At 41.8% G+C, this 16,774-nt stretch overlaps 1 protein-coding gene across 4 annotated transcripts in view; it reads right to left on the bottom strand.

Annotated features, from left to right (window-relative positions):
* PDE7B (phosphodiesterase 7B) overlaps positions 1–16,774 on the bottom strand; it is a 190,065-nt gene that overhangs the window by 86,857 nt on the left and 86,434 nt on the right. Inside the window, exon 1 of one of the 4 annotated variants that reach the window (XM_065057118.1) lies at positions 2,366–2,823. The exons of the other annotated variants lie outside the window; for them this stretch is intronic. Within the exon in view, the coding sequence (XP_064913190.1) occupies positions 2,366–2,603 (238 nt within the window). The 5' untranslated portion in view covers positions 2,604–2,823. Of the gene's footprint in view, positions 1–2,365; positions 2,824–16,774 lie in introns of those variants that run through there. 4 annotated transcript variants of the gene reach the window in all.

Here is a 16,774-nt window from a genome sequence, read left to right as displayed (position 1 = left end):
TGATTAACTATTATCTTTTCTTCCCATTTCTGCATTCTTTGATTTTGCACTTATTTAAGTATACTAGATTTCAGCATTTACTGGTTTTCCCACATTCTCCAATGTACTTAAAGTGACTAAAATGAAACCGCAAGAGGTAAAACTACTAAGATGACTGTTGCTGAGGAGGAAAAACCAGCAACCCAGGTCTGGTTCATTCAAACTGTCTGATGATTAGTATTTAAAGTGTTGAGAGTTAGAGTCATCTTCTGATCTGCTCTGATCTGTATTGCTGCAAGTCAACTGAGCTTATGAAATAGGATCTGGCACCATGAAGAGGACTGTCCCTTCACAGGATACGAGTAATAGCCACTTGAGTAAATGCAAGTTACTCATATCCTGCCAGTGGACTAATCTGTCTCTGTACATTCATGCACATTTTTAGTTGCCTCCAGGAATCTGAAGGCGAATCTCATTTGTTGCCTAATGAAACTAATTTCACCAGATACAACACAAGCATACTGAAAAACCACTATTACTCATACATGAGGTGTAACCAATGCAGCATTTCTTAACTTCTGTTTGATTAGGGTCCATCTCTGAACACTCACCACCACATAAGCCTCGGTCTCCCTGGTTGGCTATGGTACATTCCCAGATGATTTGCTTTAAGTCTTAAGGAGCAATTTGACCTCCCCTTTCTTTATCCACAACACTCTTACTTGTTATTCCTTTAAAGTGAAGTGACTGCCAAAGAGTGGGGTGTCAGGTTGTACATTTTCCTTGGAGCCTGAGAACTTACCTTCCCTTTTTCAAAACAGAAGTGAACCATGCATTGCTTAGCTTAACTGCAAATGTCTGAAATGATGGACATACAATGATCAACCAATCAACCTTGGCAGGCATCTAAAAGTGATACACAGATACTTACTTACTGTTCAAGTTTATATATACAGTTACATACATACATAGAATACCTACATACATACACACACACTTTGAAATACCTCCAATGAGGTTATGCTACATATTAAATTATTCTGGTACAAAATAATGTAAATTACAGGTCTTGATAAAGTGTACAGCAAAGTAAGATGGAGGCATAATCTTTGAAGACTGAATGCACTGGAAGAGTTTAGTGACCAGGCTGCAGAGATGAGATAATCCAGAGTTCTGAAGGAACAAGCCACACACTTTCAGTAAGTCTACGAAGTCATGGTATTATCACGACAAGAGAATAATAAAAAATATCATCTGAGACAATCAAAGGCCTATGAGCCTGACTTTAACAGAAGTCAAGAGCTTTTGAAGGACACAAAATGTTGCCTCCAACAGAAGGCAAGAGGTTTTGAACCACAGGCCACGTGGTGCACGGGATAAGATGATGAAGTATCAACTAATCAGAAGAAAGAAGTACCATGCTAACATGACACCTCATTTTGACAAAATGAAAATGCAAGAAGTCTAATCTGGACTTCAGTAAAGCACTTGGTATGGTGCCATATGGCTCCATGAGTGTTAGTGAGGTAGGAAAAAACCCGACATGCAAAATTTATGCAGTTAATAAAATGCATGTGAACTTTAGCCAGTAATATATGATGTTCCAAGAGAAAGTAGTGGGATGAGGCAGTGTTACTCCAAGAATGGTTCTCAACTTTTTAATGCTGGGAGCTAACAACACACAAGTCGTAAGGGTGCCGGCTCCTCTTTGCAGATGGGAGGCACGGGAAGATCATGTGAAATGAACCAAGCACGCTCAAAGATGAAGGTGAAGTTTGGCGGCGTAAGAGGAGAGGCCTTTCTGAAAAGCCACAGCGGAAACAACCGGGGAAGCCCTCCGCGCTGTGGAGGACGCAGCCAGCCCGCTCCTGCAGCTGCCGAGCAGCCCGGCGGTCCCGGGGCGCCCCGCGGCCGCCCCCCCCTCACCTTGACCGCGGGGCCGCCGCTGCGGAGCTTCGTGGGGGCCGGGGAGAGGCTCCCCCGCGCCGGCACCAAGCCCGGCTGCCCTGGTTGAGGTCAGCCTGAATGCCGCGGAGCTACTTGCTCTAGTTTTAAGCCAAGCTTTTATCACCCCGCTTATAAAAGCACGCAACAGATTGCAGGGGAGAGCGCCATCAGCAAACGGATCTGGATTCCAGATCCGACACAAACTCCGCGTGTGTGTGTGTACGCGGGGGGACAGGGTGAGAGCTGCCAAGCCCACGTTTTTAAGCCCGGACGCCCGTGGGGCAGCGCTCCCCAGCCCCACACCCTTCAAACCCGCCCCGCTCCGGCGGCAGCAGCCCCAGACCGCAGCGGCTCTGCCGCGCGACGGGACGGGCCACCCCCGGCCCCCAGCCGCGTTTGCTCCCCGGCTCCCCCGAGCAACGGGGCAGGGTAAACCTACCTGCCGAACCGCCCAGGGCATCCTCGCTCTCCAAAACCCCTCTGTGCTTCGCCCCGCGGAGCTCCCCCTTGGATTTCCAAACGAGCTTTACCATCTTGATCATCTCGGGCAAGTCCCAGGCCAGGGTCCCCTGCTGATAACCGGGCAGGCTGCCCATGGGAAAGGGCATCGGCTCTTCCCCCGTCCTCCTCCGCCTGCCCGGCTCTGCCGCGGGGAAGAAGCGCTCCAGCACCGGCATCCTGACCCGCGCCCCCCGCCGGGGAGCCGCAGCCACCCCCCGGCCCGAGCAGCCGCGATGGGCATCCAGAGCGGGGCGGGGGCACCCGGCCGCCCACCGCCGCCGCCCCACGCAGGGGGCGCGCCCCGCCGCCGCCCGGCCTCGGCCCCGCTCCGCGGGCGGGGAAGGAAGGAGCGCCGGGCACCGGCCGCCGCGCTCACCGGCTGCTCGCCTGCCCTCTGCGCGCCCTCAGCCTGCCGCCAGGCGCCGGCAGCCGGGGCGAAAGGGCTGGCGGGCAGGCGCGGAGCCGCCGCTCATGCCGGCGCGGCGCAGCGCCGAGCCCCGGGGGCGGGGGTGGGGGCTCAGGCCGCTGCTGCTGGCGGCGGCGGCGCGGCACGGGGTCTGGCGCAGCCCGGCAGCGGGGCTGGGCGGGCAGAGCCACCCCTCACGCCCCTCTGTTCACTAAGGAGGAGGGCAGGGTGGAGGTGGTTTGACTTTATCTCTGTCGTGATGCCATGGGGCAGCCCCTACTCCCCACGCCTTCGCCTCGCCGGGCTGGCTACGGAGCCGGTGGGGGTTTTGGTCTCTTAGTCAAACCCCGCGGTAACCTCCGCTGCCTTTCTGCCGGGATTCACGTCCCGTCGCTCGCTGCGAGGGCTGGGAGAGGGGCACAGGTCCGCTGGCGGCGTGCAGTGCCCCCGCCTGCTCCGCTTTCGGACGCCAACTGAGGCTAAGTACCCGAAACGAGCATGCAGAAGGGCAGCGAATGTGCTGGGGCTTGACGGGCCCGGGAGGAACGAGTTGCTGAGATTACGGGTTTGGGGAGGGTGCGAGGTCTGTGCTGCGTCCTCATCGCTTTGGCTGCAAAGCTCCACCTGAATAGGTTCACGCTAGGACACTGCCTGATGGCAGCGATCACTCACAGACTCCAACGAGAAGACAATTATTCCTCGCTAATCTTTAAAAACAAGGCAAAGCCGCCCGGGTGAGTGCTCTGTCTCATGCAGAAATGAGGTGGCGTGCCGGGGCTCTGCAGCCGCCAGCAGTGCTTGGGGCCTGGCGAGCGCTTCCCTGAGCACGTTCAATGCTGCCCTTGGCCAGGCACCGCAGCAGCACCCGTCCCTTCCCTGGGCTCCCTGACCAGGAGACGCCTTGCGCTTTTCAGAACTTTCATTTTGCCTTTTTACAATATATCCTTTTTAGCCTGTTGTTGGTACTGGTCTTGTCCTTTAGCCATTAGTTCACAGAGTGTACAGCAGAAGGATGGGGGTGGTTTCTTGCACCAGCACTTAGTTTTCAGTAAAATTGCAGAAGATTACTTTAGTGGGAATTATAATATTTCTCAGCAGGTATAATTAATACGTTTGTCTTCTTCAGGTTACACTCAATATTCTACCTTCTCTCCAGATGCAAAAATAAACTTGCAAACAGACAGAATCTTCCTTCCCAGAGTAAGAGAATACAAGAGAATGGACTGGAAGTTAACACCCTTACATGTAGAAAACAAGGTGCACAAGCCTTTCCTTCTCATGCCAACATCAGTAGGGGAAGCATGCTGTTTCCCCTGTTCTAGGATCCTCTGCCATGTCTTAGTGTTCCCACCTCAGACAACTCTAATGCTTTTCAAAAAGTAGCCATATTTTGAGTATAGGCTGAGTGCCATACTGTTAGCATACTGTACTTTCAGGTGGCTGTCTCAAAAATTGTGAAATGCTTCCAAAGTATTATACTATTGTTGTTGTACTCTTATTTTGCAGAGTGCTTAGCATCAGGATATCCTGACTCTTGGAACAAACGGGTTAAGAATAAAGAAAACAAATACATGATGTTCAGTACAGTAGCACAAGCATTAACACATTCATACAATGTATGGTTGTAATTTTGTGGAAAGATAAAATTTATGGGTTTTAAGTTCATATGGCTTCTTGTAATACTTAAGGTTTCTCATATTAGTTCATGTTGTGCAATTACATTTTAAAGCCATGTTGCTACTGTTAGAGAGGGATAAACTAGGCAACTGAAGTCCAAAAGACTTAGAAGGCTACTTACCTGCTGGGTGAGTTAAACTTTACACCATAACTACTTCATTTTGGTTTTGAGCTACAAGGAGTTGCTGTAATTTCTTTTTTTTTTCAGTTATTATTTTTCCTCTTTGTTTACCTCTGCACTTCCTGTTCCCCACTGGGACAAAAAGCAGAAGTGGCAGAGACCTGTGAAAGGAAGGCTATCCCTTGTTGTGTTTCCAGCTTCACTGGGTGCATAAAGTACCAGGTATTTTGGAAGAGAATGTACTCACAGATGCCCAGCCCAAATTTAGATTAATATCTGAGCACATAGGTCTTTAAACAAACTTAACCACCAGTCCTCTGGGTAGCATCTATGGCAATCTTTTGAGTTTTCAAAATCTGCACTACCTTTTTATATCCTTAAAACCATGAAAAGTTTTGTGCTAACTGTAGCTGGGTCACTTGGATGTGTACCTGCCTTGTGAATGGGATCATGCAGTCAGAATCAAAGCATTAATTCTTGTATTTGTTTTCACTCTCAGTTCTACAGGTATGAAGCAGGAGATCAGTCAAAAACCAAACTGAAACTGTGATCTGTTGTTGTTACAATTTTAGTGTTTCAAGAACCTATGTAATAAACCTGACAGTATGTATTTTTTTCTGGGAAAATTAGTGTCAAATGAAAGCAACTGCTCTGGATAGCCTGGAGGTACTAAACTTGTGTTTCACAGTTGTTTTACAATTCAGTGGCTACTTTTCCTTAATTATTCCAAGATTTAGCTATTAATGATTGAGTTTCCTTTTTTTTTATTTTTTTATTTCTTGTTATAAGAAAGATAAGAGCTGCTCACAGGAAAGCCTGGAAAATATGTATTTGATAATGAGGTTTTCAGCTCAAAAATCAGCTGTAACATCACTCTCAGACTTTTCACAGGCAAAATGCTCAGATTTTGCAGGTTCTCTGTTTCTCTGACTTCAGTTGTGCTGTGATGATTTTACCCAACTTAAGGATGTGACCTCAACATAATGCTTTTCATTACACTTGAGAAAATCTGTCAGAATTAAAACACAACATACTCTTGCACAGCAATATACCCGGCCATTTGTGACTGTGTTTTAAACAGTCCTTGACCAAGCTTGGCTCGCCTAAAGATTCTCTTTTGCATTCTCACTGCCAGCCAGACTTGAAGGAAAACTTTCAGTAGAGATAGATGACTTTATTGCTACTAACTGCACTTCTCTCCAACTCCAAGTCAAAGAAGCTTAAGTGATTACAAGAGAAATATAAATGTATTAGCTCTGGCCCTCGTTCATCCTGAGAAGCAATGCCAACAAAAAGGCGAATGGGATCAGATCTGAAAACCTGACAAGGCAGTGTGTGTTTTCACAGGTAGACATGAGAACTGGAAAAGACTTGAGGAAAATACTGTGGTGGGAGAAAAGGCAAGGAGTAAGCTGACAGATTAATAGCTGGTGTTTCATAATTGGTGTCTCTTAAAAAGTTTTACTTGTTTGCTTATTCACTCCAAAGTTATGTACTCAGAGCGGCAGCAGCAGGATTGCATGCCAGATGGTAGAGGAAGTGCCTCGTGTATCTTTCCAGTCTACTGAAGCCTGCAGGGCCGTTGTTAACCCACTGCTCTGGTTTTCATTGCAAGTCCCTTTCTTCCCCCTTTTTTTCCCCTTCCTTCAAAGAAAAAAGAGGGAGGGGGAAAGAGAGAGAGACAAAAAGAAAAGCCATGGTTTAAACTGGCAATAGCACCATCCTTTTGGCTTTGAGCTATCCTGTCCTGTGCCAAATATACTGTCTCCAGCAGCTCTCCCACAACAAATCAGTCCAGACATACAAAAGCTGTAAAACAAGAATGGTGAAGAAAGATCCTTGATTCTCCCCCTCTGTCCCCACCAGCCTTTTCCTTTTGCTTCCCTCCCCAAGCTTCATTCCCCAGCAATGACCTCCTGCTTGCCAGTACTGTAAGTGATATTGGGACCTCCAGCCTGCAACTTTGCTGACAGCTTCCTTGGAGTACAGGCGTCTTTGCCTTTCTGTATTAACAGAGGATTGTAAAGGAGTAGTTACATTCTATTATTCCTATTACTTCTATCTGATAGCCAATGTTTGTAAAAATGGCACATAAATTAGTAGAGTGGCAGATTCATTACTGTTGGTAACTTTGCCTATTCTTTCAGCTAACCCACACCACTGGGCCGTGTCACAGCTTACTAAGAGTACATCCCAAATAGATATCTGAAAAGATTTGATGTTGTCTATTTATACAGCATATTATTAAAAAAGCTGGAAAAAGACTACCAAATTTTTCAAAAGTGATAAGCAAACATTAGGTACTCCAAATGTAAAGAACACCATAAAAGACTATCAGGTACGGATTTTTAGAAAGTGTAAAACACTTGTCTTGAGATGGCACTTACTAGTGGAATCATCTTAAATCAGTAGTCACTTACGAAAAGTGGGCCTTTGCCGCTGTCCTAGAGGCGACAGGGTCATGCAGAGACAATAGGCTCAGCCATTGCCTAGGAACAGAACCAAGTGATGACGCCATTCCTGGGATCAAGCTTTAGAAGGCTTCAGGGGTGTGATGTGAGTTTAAGATAAAAGAGAAGACTGAGAATGCTGGGGCACTGTCATTACACATAAAGTAAAAAACCAAAGATGCTGCATATTTGCAGGGCAGCCTACAGAGAAAACAAGAATGTGAGTGAGTAACTTCTAGATGGGACAAGGAAACAAAGTGCCTTATGAAGCTTTGACAATATGGCAAAAGAAATATAAGCAGGCAGAGTCATGCAGAGCTTGCAAGAATTTTTCTAATGGCCTCCTGGAAAGTTTCTTTCATTGCTTTAAAAATCTTAGCATAATTTTCATATTCTTTGCCCCACATTTGTATAATTTCAGATGTCTATTATTTAAAACTTTATTCTTACTAACAAGAACAATTACCCTTAGTTATCTCTATTGTTGTCATTACTTTATGAAATATGAATAATTTTGTATTTATTGGGGGATAGTTACTTTGTCTTTGCTCTAGACTGGACATACTAAATTCTATAAACTCTGTCTCAGAACTTTTTTCCAAGCTCTGACATTAATATTTTTACTATGAATTCTCAACAGTTTACTAACATTTTTTTGGTGCGTACTCAAGGTACACAGTAGGAGATTTTTCTATCTGTTACCATCTCATTGGCAAGAGTGGCAAAATAAATTTCTAAGGGAATGGTGGGATGCACTATCGGTCATTGCCTGAGCTGTACACAGCATTTCTCCCTGAGAGCCTCACCTCCTGGGAAATGTTGAAGATGGGCAGTGGTGTTCTATGGGTTCACAGTAATCTTTTGGTTGCTGTCATCAGTCAGTCAGACTCCTTGGAAAAAGGTTCTGGAAACGGAGGAGTGAGGATTGCTTGAGCTCTAAAGAGCAAGGAGCCAATTTCTTTTTGATTCTTAGCACATGTGAGATAGCACATTTTTATGATTAACAATTTGTACTACTAACTAAGAAAAAATGTTTGTGGTAAAGGAATAAACAGAAGTCCATAACTAATTTGAAACAGTGGGGTTGTGTAATTTTTCCATTGCCTGCTTTGGAATATTAAAAGTTCAGCATATTGAGCATAATGCTTAAAGTCTCCCACAGTATACAGTGAAACTCTATGTGGCTTTAAAGGAAATAACAGATAATAGACTCACCTCACCTTAATGAACCATAATAAGAAAATAATACTGATAAGCAGAAGGAGCGGTAAGAAGGGAATTGCCAGCATTGTAGTTAACTGTGTTGTACAATGTATCTGATGGACTTTGTTAGTTTATCTCTTCCTTCAATTCTTTCGTGTAAGTGAGATTTACCTGAGCCAAGGTAAAGTCAAGAGATTTAAGAAAAACTCATTACCATCCCAAAAGAAGATGTTATGCAGTGATTGTTGCAGCAGTTTGCAGCAGATGCCTAATAATGATCTAGGGTGATGGAGCGGGAGGTTAAGAATACTGCATCTAATAGAAAATTTAGGTAGAATTCAGGTAGGCAGAAAATAATAACCTATTATACAAGACAGTGGAAATGCTAGTCATCATCTTTACATAATAACCCTATAACAAGAATAACTGCAGCATCTTGCAGGATTCCCTTTTGTGAATAGGTAAAAAAAGAGCTAGTAGGAAAAGGGACTAACCAGATGAGAGACACATTTCCTTTAAATGCAGAACTCATATTAAGTAATTGAATAGTCTCAATGAATTCAAAAGGATTACTGCCATCTTTAAAGCTGAGCATGTGCATGCATATTTTATCAGTTGGGACATAAGTATCTAAAAATTATGGCAGCAGTTTGAAAGATGAGAGATGTGCCACATTTGAAATCTTTCCTCTTTCACCTGTTACCCTAATGAGATGGCGTGAGTGGCTGTATAGCCTATGGTATCCTTGCCCCTTATGGTATATAGAAAAGACTTGCAACTATGATTTAGTCTTTTCCTGTCTTTTGAAATTACACAAATAAAGCGAGTAGCCAAAAAAATCTTCATTAAGTGATATCTAGTTTAATCTGTTGTCAAATAAATTGTAGTACAGTAGGAATAAATGGGACATAAATATAATGATAAATACAGGGCAATAATGGGGCTTGCTCTTTCATTTGTAAATCAGATGTCTCAAGATCTGATAACTTAGTTTTTCCTTTTAGATTTCAAAATGGAGAGGAAATAATATTTGACTAGGAAAATAAACATTATTTAAAATAAAATTAATACATATTTCTTAACTTCTAAATCTTGTTAGATATTTGATGACTGCACATACTAATATTGCAGAATATCTACTTGTTAGTCTTCAGTTTTTGTCTTTTTGACTTTAATGATTAATGGTGAATTTATCTCTGTGCATATTTAGACCCTATAAGGAGTGTTAGGATGGCATAGGTTAGGGATAGACCTAGTGCAGACCTCTCCCAAGTTTATTCCTATTTGCAATGCAAGAGTAAAGTAATACAAATGAATTTGATTTTGCCCAATGCCATGTACATTCTGATTGTGGACTCATTACTAGCAGTGACCAAATAAGCTTGATTGTTTGGTCAGGTTGAATACCTAGGCCACTAAATTACAGCCGAAGAAATTCAAATGATTCAGATGTGTATTTTGGATGAAATATCTGTGTGCTCTAATGCCATTTCTACATACATGCGCATGCTGTGTCTGCACATCAGCTTTCTGATGATGTACGTACCCCAAAGCTGAGGTTATTTGCTCTCTCACAGAAGTGCTATGGCTTCATTTCCCCACTTTGCATCTTGCATGACAGCAGTGAGTGCGGTTTGCTGTGGGGATGCACAGGAGATACAGCTGGGAAGTCGTGGGAAAGGTCTAACAAAGATGCACAAACATTCTAGTGATAAACTAAGCTCCCTCTGACCTAGTTTCTCATGACTGCAAAATCAGGCCATATTTACTGTAATCAAGCTCTCTGCATTTCTTACAAATATGTTCGTGTAAATGTAGCTCCAATGGGATCAGCAGCTTTGGAGCTCTGCTGTCACCCTGGGCTGGCATTTTATTACCGTGCCATTGATAACCACGCAAACACATGTTGGTTCTTTTCTTCACTGCAGCTTCCACTCAAAATGTAGTCTTGCTGTTGATGTCGCAGAAAGAAAAAGACTCTGAGTAGATAGCTTAGGAGGAAAAGGTACCTATAACTGGTTAAAGGCATCCACTAGATCTGCAGATGGAGGGAAGGCTTTCTGGAAAAACTGTTTCTCTCAGATGTATTTGGGCAGGCTGCTCTCAGCAATGCAGTTCCAGCTGCAGTATGCTTTCCAAGATATCCCTGACCATATGTAATACCATAAATGTTTTCCAGTGTTCCCTGAGATATCTTTTCTGAATTTTTTTTTTCAGTTCAGGCAATCACGCATTATTTTGCAGGGCTCTGCACTGCTCTTACGATAGCAATATTCATTTAGATGCCTAGTAATTGTAAGATACGTTATTTTAAAAAGTCCATAATTGATCAAAAGCTTAGTAAAAGAGGAAAGCATTGAGGTTGTTATGGTCATGCAGATACTGTACTGTGTATACAGATTTTTTCCCAGACAGTAGCCACGCAGTGAAGTGTGAGCTTTGGTCATGGTGTTGACATCCATAAATGTCTCTTTCCATCAGTAGCAATTTGATATTAGAAGTTTTCAGGTGGAATAGGACAACGTTTCTGTCTCCCTTTCACTATCTGTTCAATACTTTGCAACTCGGGGACTATATTTGCCAGTGCTTGATCTGTTTTTCTGAGGTCCACAATATCATATGTCAAGCAAATTACAAGACATCGCTGGTTACTTAATCTCACAATTTTAAGACATTTGGGTTACTCTCCTTAGTTTGCCTTCTGCTGAGAGAGGTCCTGTAGAAACAACAACAAAAAACTCCTTTTCAGCCACCTTTGGGTGGGATGAGAGAGATAGCTGAACAGAAGTGATTGCTCCCACAAACATTTTCTGCCACCCACAGCTGCAGTCTGAAGATACTTAATTCAGAAACCAAGCTGAGATCCTTAGAATGCCATCTTCTCTCTATAAGCATGTGCTCAGCAAAGTGTCATCCTTTCTTTGCAGTCTGCAAAGGATGGATCACGCTCAGAGAAGGTGACTGAGGGAGTTTGCTGGGTGTCCCTGTTAGCTGAGGAAGAAATCTGTGGTGATGAAGGCAGCGCTGAACTGTCAGGGGCAACTGTGCTCCCCAGTTCTGCATTCAATTTCCATAGAGCTTAGTTCATGATTTTGAGTGTTTTGAAAAGTGGAGAGTTTACAGAGTGTTTGTTGCTGTGTCCTAAAAGCAGAGTTAAAAAAAAGTCTAATAATGGTCTAAGTCTATCTTCTTGAAAATGCTGGTTTGTTTTTAATGGAATATTATGCATATACTAAAGAAGTAAAATGGTTTCTGTTATTTTTATCAGGAACTTGTTATGCCCTTCAATGAAATCTCTTACATAGTTTTTGCTCTTATTTTTTAAAGTATATTATCAATGTCCAAGTAATACCAGATGAAACTGGTTTCAGCCACCATTAACTTTGGCTTTTCAGAAAGGGAAAGAAATCCTCTAGGACTTCCAACTTCAGCAGGAACATTGGCACAGGAAACAATTTAGTGGGGCTAGCATGCAAGGAAGTGATGTAACTTTTACCAGATTTTGTGACTGTGTGGAAAAAAATCAAACATCAGTTGGCCTGTCATGCTGTTAAACCACTGGTTTCCTACACTGATGAATTAGAAAATGAACTGCACCTCCTTTGCTGACATTTGCCATCTACATCAGCTTTTTGTTTTTTTAACAGCTAAATCTCAGATTTGCAAGTATGCCATCATGTGTGCTTCTATAAACCCAATAGGAAATACTTATTTAAGTCTCATTTTTGCATGAACATAAACTTCCTTTTTTAGTCACAGCATAAACAGATGTCCATGTTCATCTAGGCCTCCCTCCTGGAGTTTTTTCTTTCAAAAAGCACAGTTCCTTAGTTCAGAATACCATTGCTAACATAATAAAAATAATGTTAACGATAGCAGAATTTGTCTTATAAAGAATTTGTCTTATAAAAATGTCAAACTTTGTTTTTATTACAAATTAGAATTTAAAACCAAATGTGCATCAGGCAGAATTTAAAAATTTGCAGTAAATTACTACTGAGAAAATGTTTTTTTCCTTTCGTTGCAGTGAGTAGTCTGTTGAGATGATAACTTCAAAACATTGCATTAGAATAACAGATCCTATAACCTGATATTTGAATAACATTTAACCTGGTATTTGAATAACATTTGAATAAACATGTTAGAATATTAAAGTCTAAATAAATTAACAAAACAATAGTGAAGGAAAAAGGTCAGAATGTAATTCTGGTTGTTTTCTTAAAATGAGAAAATAGAAGCAAATTTCCCTTGTGAAAATACATTAATAAAAATATTTGTTTAGAAAAAAAATAGAACTCTGCCTTTTCAGAGGCAAAATTACTCCACTAAAAACATTTCAGCTTGCTGTAGCTATCTTATTGACCATTTTTTATCTGAAAGTGTGTGGAAGCAAGGGCAAGCACTGGACAGAGTGAGGATGCATTTGAGTAAAGAACTCAATAGCTTGCAAGTGCTTTGTATGTGGCACAGAAGACAAAGGAAGACCTGTCAGCATCTCTGTAGCACTCAAATATCTTTGTACCAACCGTGGTAAAAAACCAGCCTTGGCAGCTATGCCCTTTCCTGTGGCTGAGATCAATGAAACGTGATGTACCGTGGTAAGAGCAACAGGCAGAAATTTCCCTGCTGAATCAATGATAAACTATGGAGACATAAGCAGGAGTGAATGAATGGTAAAAGAGAACTATATACATTCAGTAATTGGTAACTATTCACTACAGTTAATTACTTTTATTTTATAAAAAAGGTAACAAAAGGAGAAGACATTTAAAGCAGGTGATAACTGGTCTAGATAAGATGAAAAATACTAACTTTGTAGATTGTGTATTTAAATCTTAACGGCCAATAGAAGTATTATTTAATATGTGCATCAATTTTAGGTTATTTTTCTCATTTCCATGAAGCATAAAGCCAAATATAACTTTCCTAATTGTCTTTTTTTCCCCCTTTATTAATAAATGCCAATATACCTCAGTGTGTATGTGGGAGTACAAATCATTTTTGAGTCGATCAATTTGGTAACATATGTCTGTGTGGTTTTACTAGATGTTATACAGACAGGTCCTAATTATCATTCAAAGGTCAATGTAAGAAACAGGGAGACTTTTACAATGCCAACTTTAGATACCCAGCTTAGTCACTAACTTAAGTAGGAATGAGACAGTCACCAAGAGTACAATTCAAAGTACCCAAATTAGCCTTCTACTCTGAGTCACTGTATCACAGAGCCTGTGTCTTCCCTTCGACTCAAAGAGGAGCCTTGGGAAAACAGCTAGATAATTTAACCAGCCAAGATTTTGCTGATATTTGGGCAGGCTGCTTGCACCCTAAATTACAATAATGGACAGTGGAGTAGCATTTGGCACAGACCAAACACCCTAAGTTGTAACAATTGCTGTTTAACAATTGTTTAGTAGAATCCATCACGTCTTTGGCAGAAATCCAAACAACGAGACTTTTATTCTTTTTGTTTGGAGGTTCAAAATGTTCTATTGCTTTCTAAATAAATAAATATTGGAGTCAGCTGTGCGCCTCAGCTTCTGCTGAGATCAGAAGTGGAAGGATGAGAACAGTGCAGAAAGTGCTACCCTTTAGTTGTTTCCAGGGAGAAGAATCTCATGAGAAAATTCTGATCTTTGGTTTTCTGTCTGAATTCCCAGATGCTAAGATAAATTGAAACAAACATTCAGAATTTTAAATATTTTTTTTTAATAATGTGGTATCACCAAGTCTTTTGAGTTTTGCCTGTTACTTGCTTAAACATATTAAGCAGTATTGCTTGAAAAGTATAGATTTTGTAAATTCAGGCTTCGAAGCTTAAGAAAACAGCAATAGTAGTGGCTGTATGAAAATTCATAAGTTAAGAGAATATCCAAACCAGTCTTATTTTCAGCAGTTTGACATTATCTATTCTTATTTATGAAGTTTTACTCTATTAATGGTATTCACTTCCCACTCCCCCAGCCCGCACCCCCCCTGTTTATTACAGTCATTATGGGGGAAAAAAAAAAGAAAACGAACTGTGCCTTTGTAGTGGGCTTACATCTCTACAGATGTCAGCTCAATAGTATAAAAAAGATGTCACACATGGCACATACTCTTAAAAAGTAACGTACTTCTTTTCTGAGCAGATATTAATTCAGCTCCCTGGACTATCACATTGCCTGTGCAATACTAACAAATTAATCACTTTGGCCATATCTAAGCTGCCTAAATGGAGGAGTTCCTCCTGGTTCCAGGGTTGGCAATGTGAGATAACTCAGGGCTGGGGTGAGGTCTGGAGCCTACTCATCCTTTCTTTCTTGCCCTCTGATTTCTCTGGGAAGAATTCCAGTGATGTAAGGTGCAAAAGCACCGAGCTGCACAGGATAATGTTGTTTGATTAGGAAACCGGACGTAAGTGGCTTTTTGTGCCTTATACCCCGACACTGTATAGCTGTAACTATTTTCTTATGGCTAATATGAGAAATAGTGTTACCTTTCTTCAAAGGCAGAAAGCAAACATAAATGTTACAAATAAAGAACCTTTAGCATGCTGCAGTAACAGAGGCCTCGTCTTAGATACTTACAGGTATCTACCTCCAACATAGTTATTCTGTACTATCAAGATTTATAGCTATCTGGTCACCCTCAGGGTTCAGGTGCAATTGGCAAGACCATACAAATAACAAATACAGGTTGAAATGTAACACTGTTAGCCAGGTTCAGAAACGGTGTTTTTTTCAGGGAGTTGAGTAGGAGTTTGTCGCTTTGCAATGCCTGTGAGTCATGCGTGGTAGCACGGGTAGCCCAGCATGACCTTGCAAAGTGCTGTCTCCCCAGATAACCTTCAGGCCTGAGTGTCTCGGTTTGCAGGACAGGTGAGCAGCCTTCCCCTGGGCCAGGTGTGCGCAGGGATGGAATACTTGCAACCACCCCTGGAGTCCTCAGCAGGTGCAATGTTCAAGAGGTGTTAGGTAGGTCTAGCTATCTTATTGTCCAGTCCACTTATTATTGACAAAAAAGTGTCTTGCCTCTGTAATTGCTTTTATTCTGAAGAATTATTGAAAGTATTTTTTTTCCATCCACATTTGAACATGTTTTTATCTTTTATTATTTATGTTGTCTTGCCAATTACATCTGGGCTATGAGGTGAGGGGACAGTTGCAAACTATGGTAATAGCTATAAGCTCTGCTGTTCACCAATGGCTGAATTGTGAACACTACTGAAAAGGATTGGATATAAATGCTATTTGTATCTATGTAACTGGAATATATTATGAGGGAAAATTTAAAAAGTTGCAGCCAAAGCAATATTTTCATCAGAAAAGTGTGATAAGAATCAATTCTGGTCAGAAAAGCAGAATAAGGACCAATTCTAAGAATCACCTTTCATAGCCACAAGGAACAAAGTCTCAGTTACTTATCCCCTATAATGTTCGGGACAAGGCATTTCCCTTAATTTAACACAGAGAAGAGTCCTTACCAAATTCATCTTTTATTTCAGCCCCATTGTGACTGAACGGTCACATCTGGCAGCCGCAGCCCACACTTGCAACCTGGCCCATGTCCGGCCAAGCCGTGGACCCAGCTGAAAGCTGAGATGCTTTGGAAGCGAGATGTGCTCAGAAATTGCCCTGCCCGGTCTATCGCCAGCGCTGCGTGCTGCGGCACTGAAATCAGCTGCAACAGATGCCCACCTCTCCACCTACCTACCGAAAAGTACTGTTGGCATTGAGACAAGCCAGTTTGCTCTGCATCCTAAGTGAAGGGATGTGCCTCCCTGAGAGGAGCTGGTGCTTAAATGCTTTTCAGCATAAGCTAAACTGTATGAGGAGCTGTGAAACAATGAGATAAGGAGACAGAAATTCATATGTGTGATTTTTCTGCTCAAGCCGTGTGTGGCCTTGAGCGAGAAGGAGATCTTCCCATCCTATCCTGAAGTAACAGTGTCTTGTTCCTGAGCAGAACTGATGTGCAGTAATAGAATTTGGAAAGTTGTCATTATGGATAGCTGTAAGCAGTTTCCATGCATTTCTTTCACATATGCTATTTTCCATGTTACAGAAGATACTTGTTTCATTTTATTAAATTTTGCCAAGAATTTCCATAGAACTCCTCCAATTGTGCTACGCTTAAAAGTATTTAAATGTATTAATTTATTTTTCATTATGAATCAGGATGTTTTAAAACTTAGAAGCAACAGGCTTCTAAGAGGACTGCTGATTTGGGTGTCCTGATTCCAGACAATCCAGTTAGAAGAAACCAAAATTAATTGATTTTTAGGAACTAATGAAAAAGTATAATCTGACTAAGAAGGTTATCTTTTTAATATGTTGCACGTTAGTATCATAAAATCATAGCCTGAGGTTCTAAGTTGTGCTTGAAAAGATATAACAGCAAAGTAAAAGGCATCATCATTCCTTAAAGAGCCAAATTTCCTTTTTAAAATATGTTGTATCATGTTTCTTGGCTGGACTAATTCCTTCTATGTCACGGAACATACTCTGC

This window comes from Columba livia, chromosome 3, assembly GCF_036013475.1.
Source record: "Columba livia isolate bColLiv1 breed racing homer chromosome 3, bColLiv1.pat.W.v2, whole genome shotgun sequence".
Taxonomy (NCBI): domain Eukaryota; kingdom Metazoa; phylum Chordata; class Aves; order Columbiformes; family Columbidae; genus Columba; species Columba livia.
This window is presented reverse-complemented; position numbering and strand designations above follow the sequence as displayed.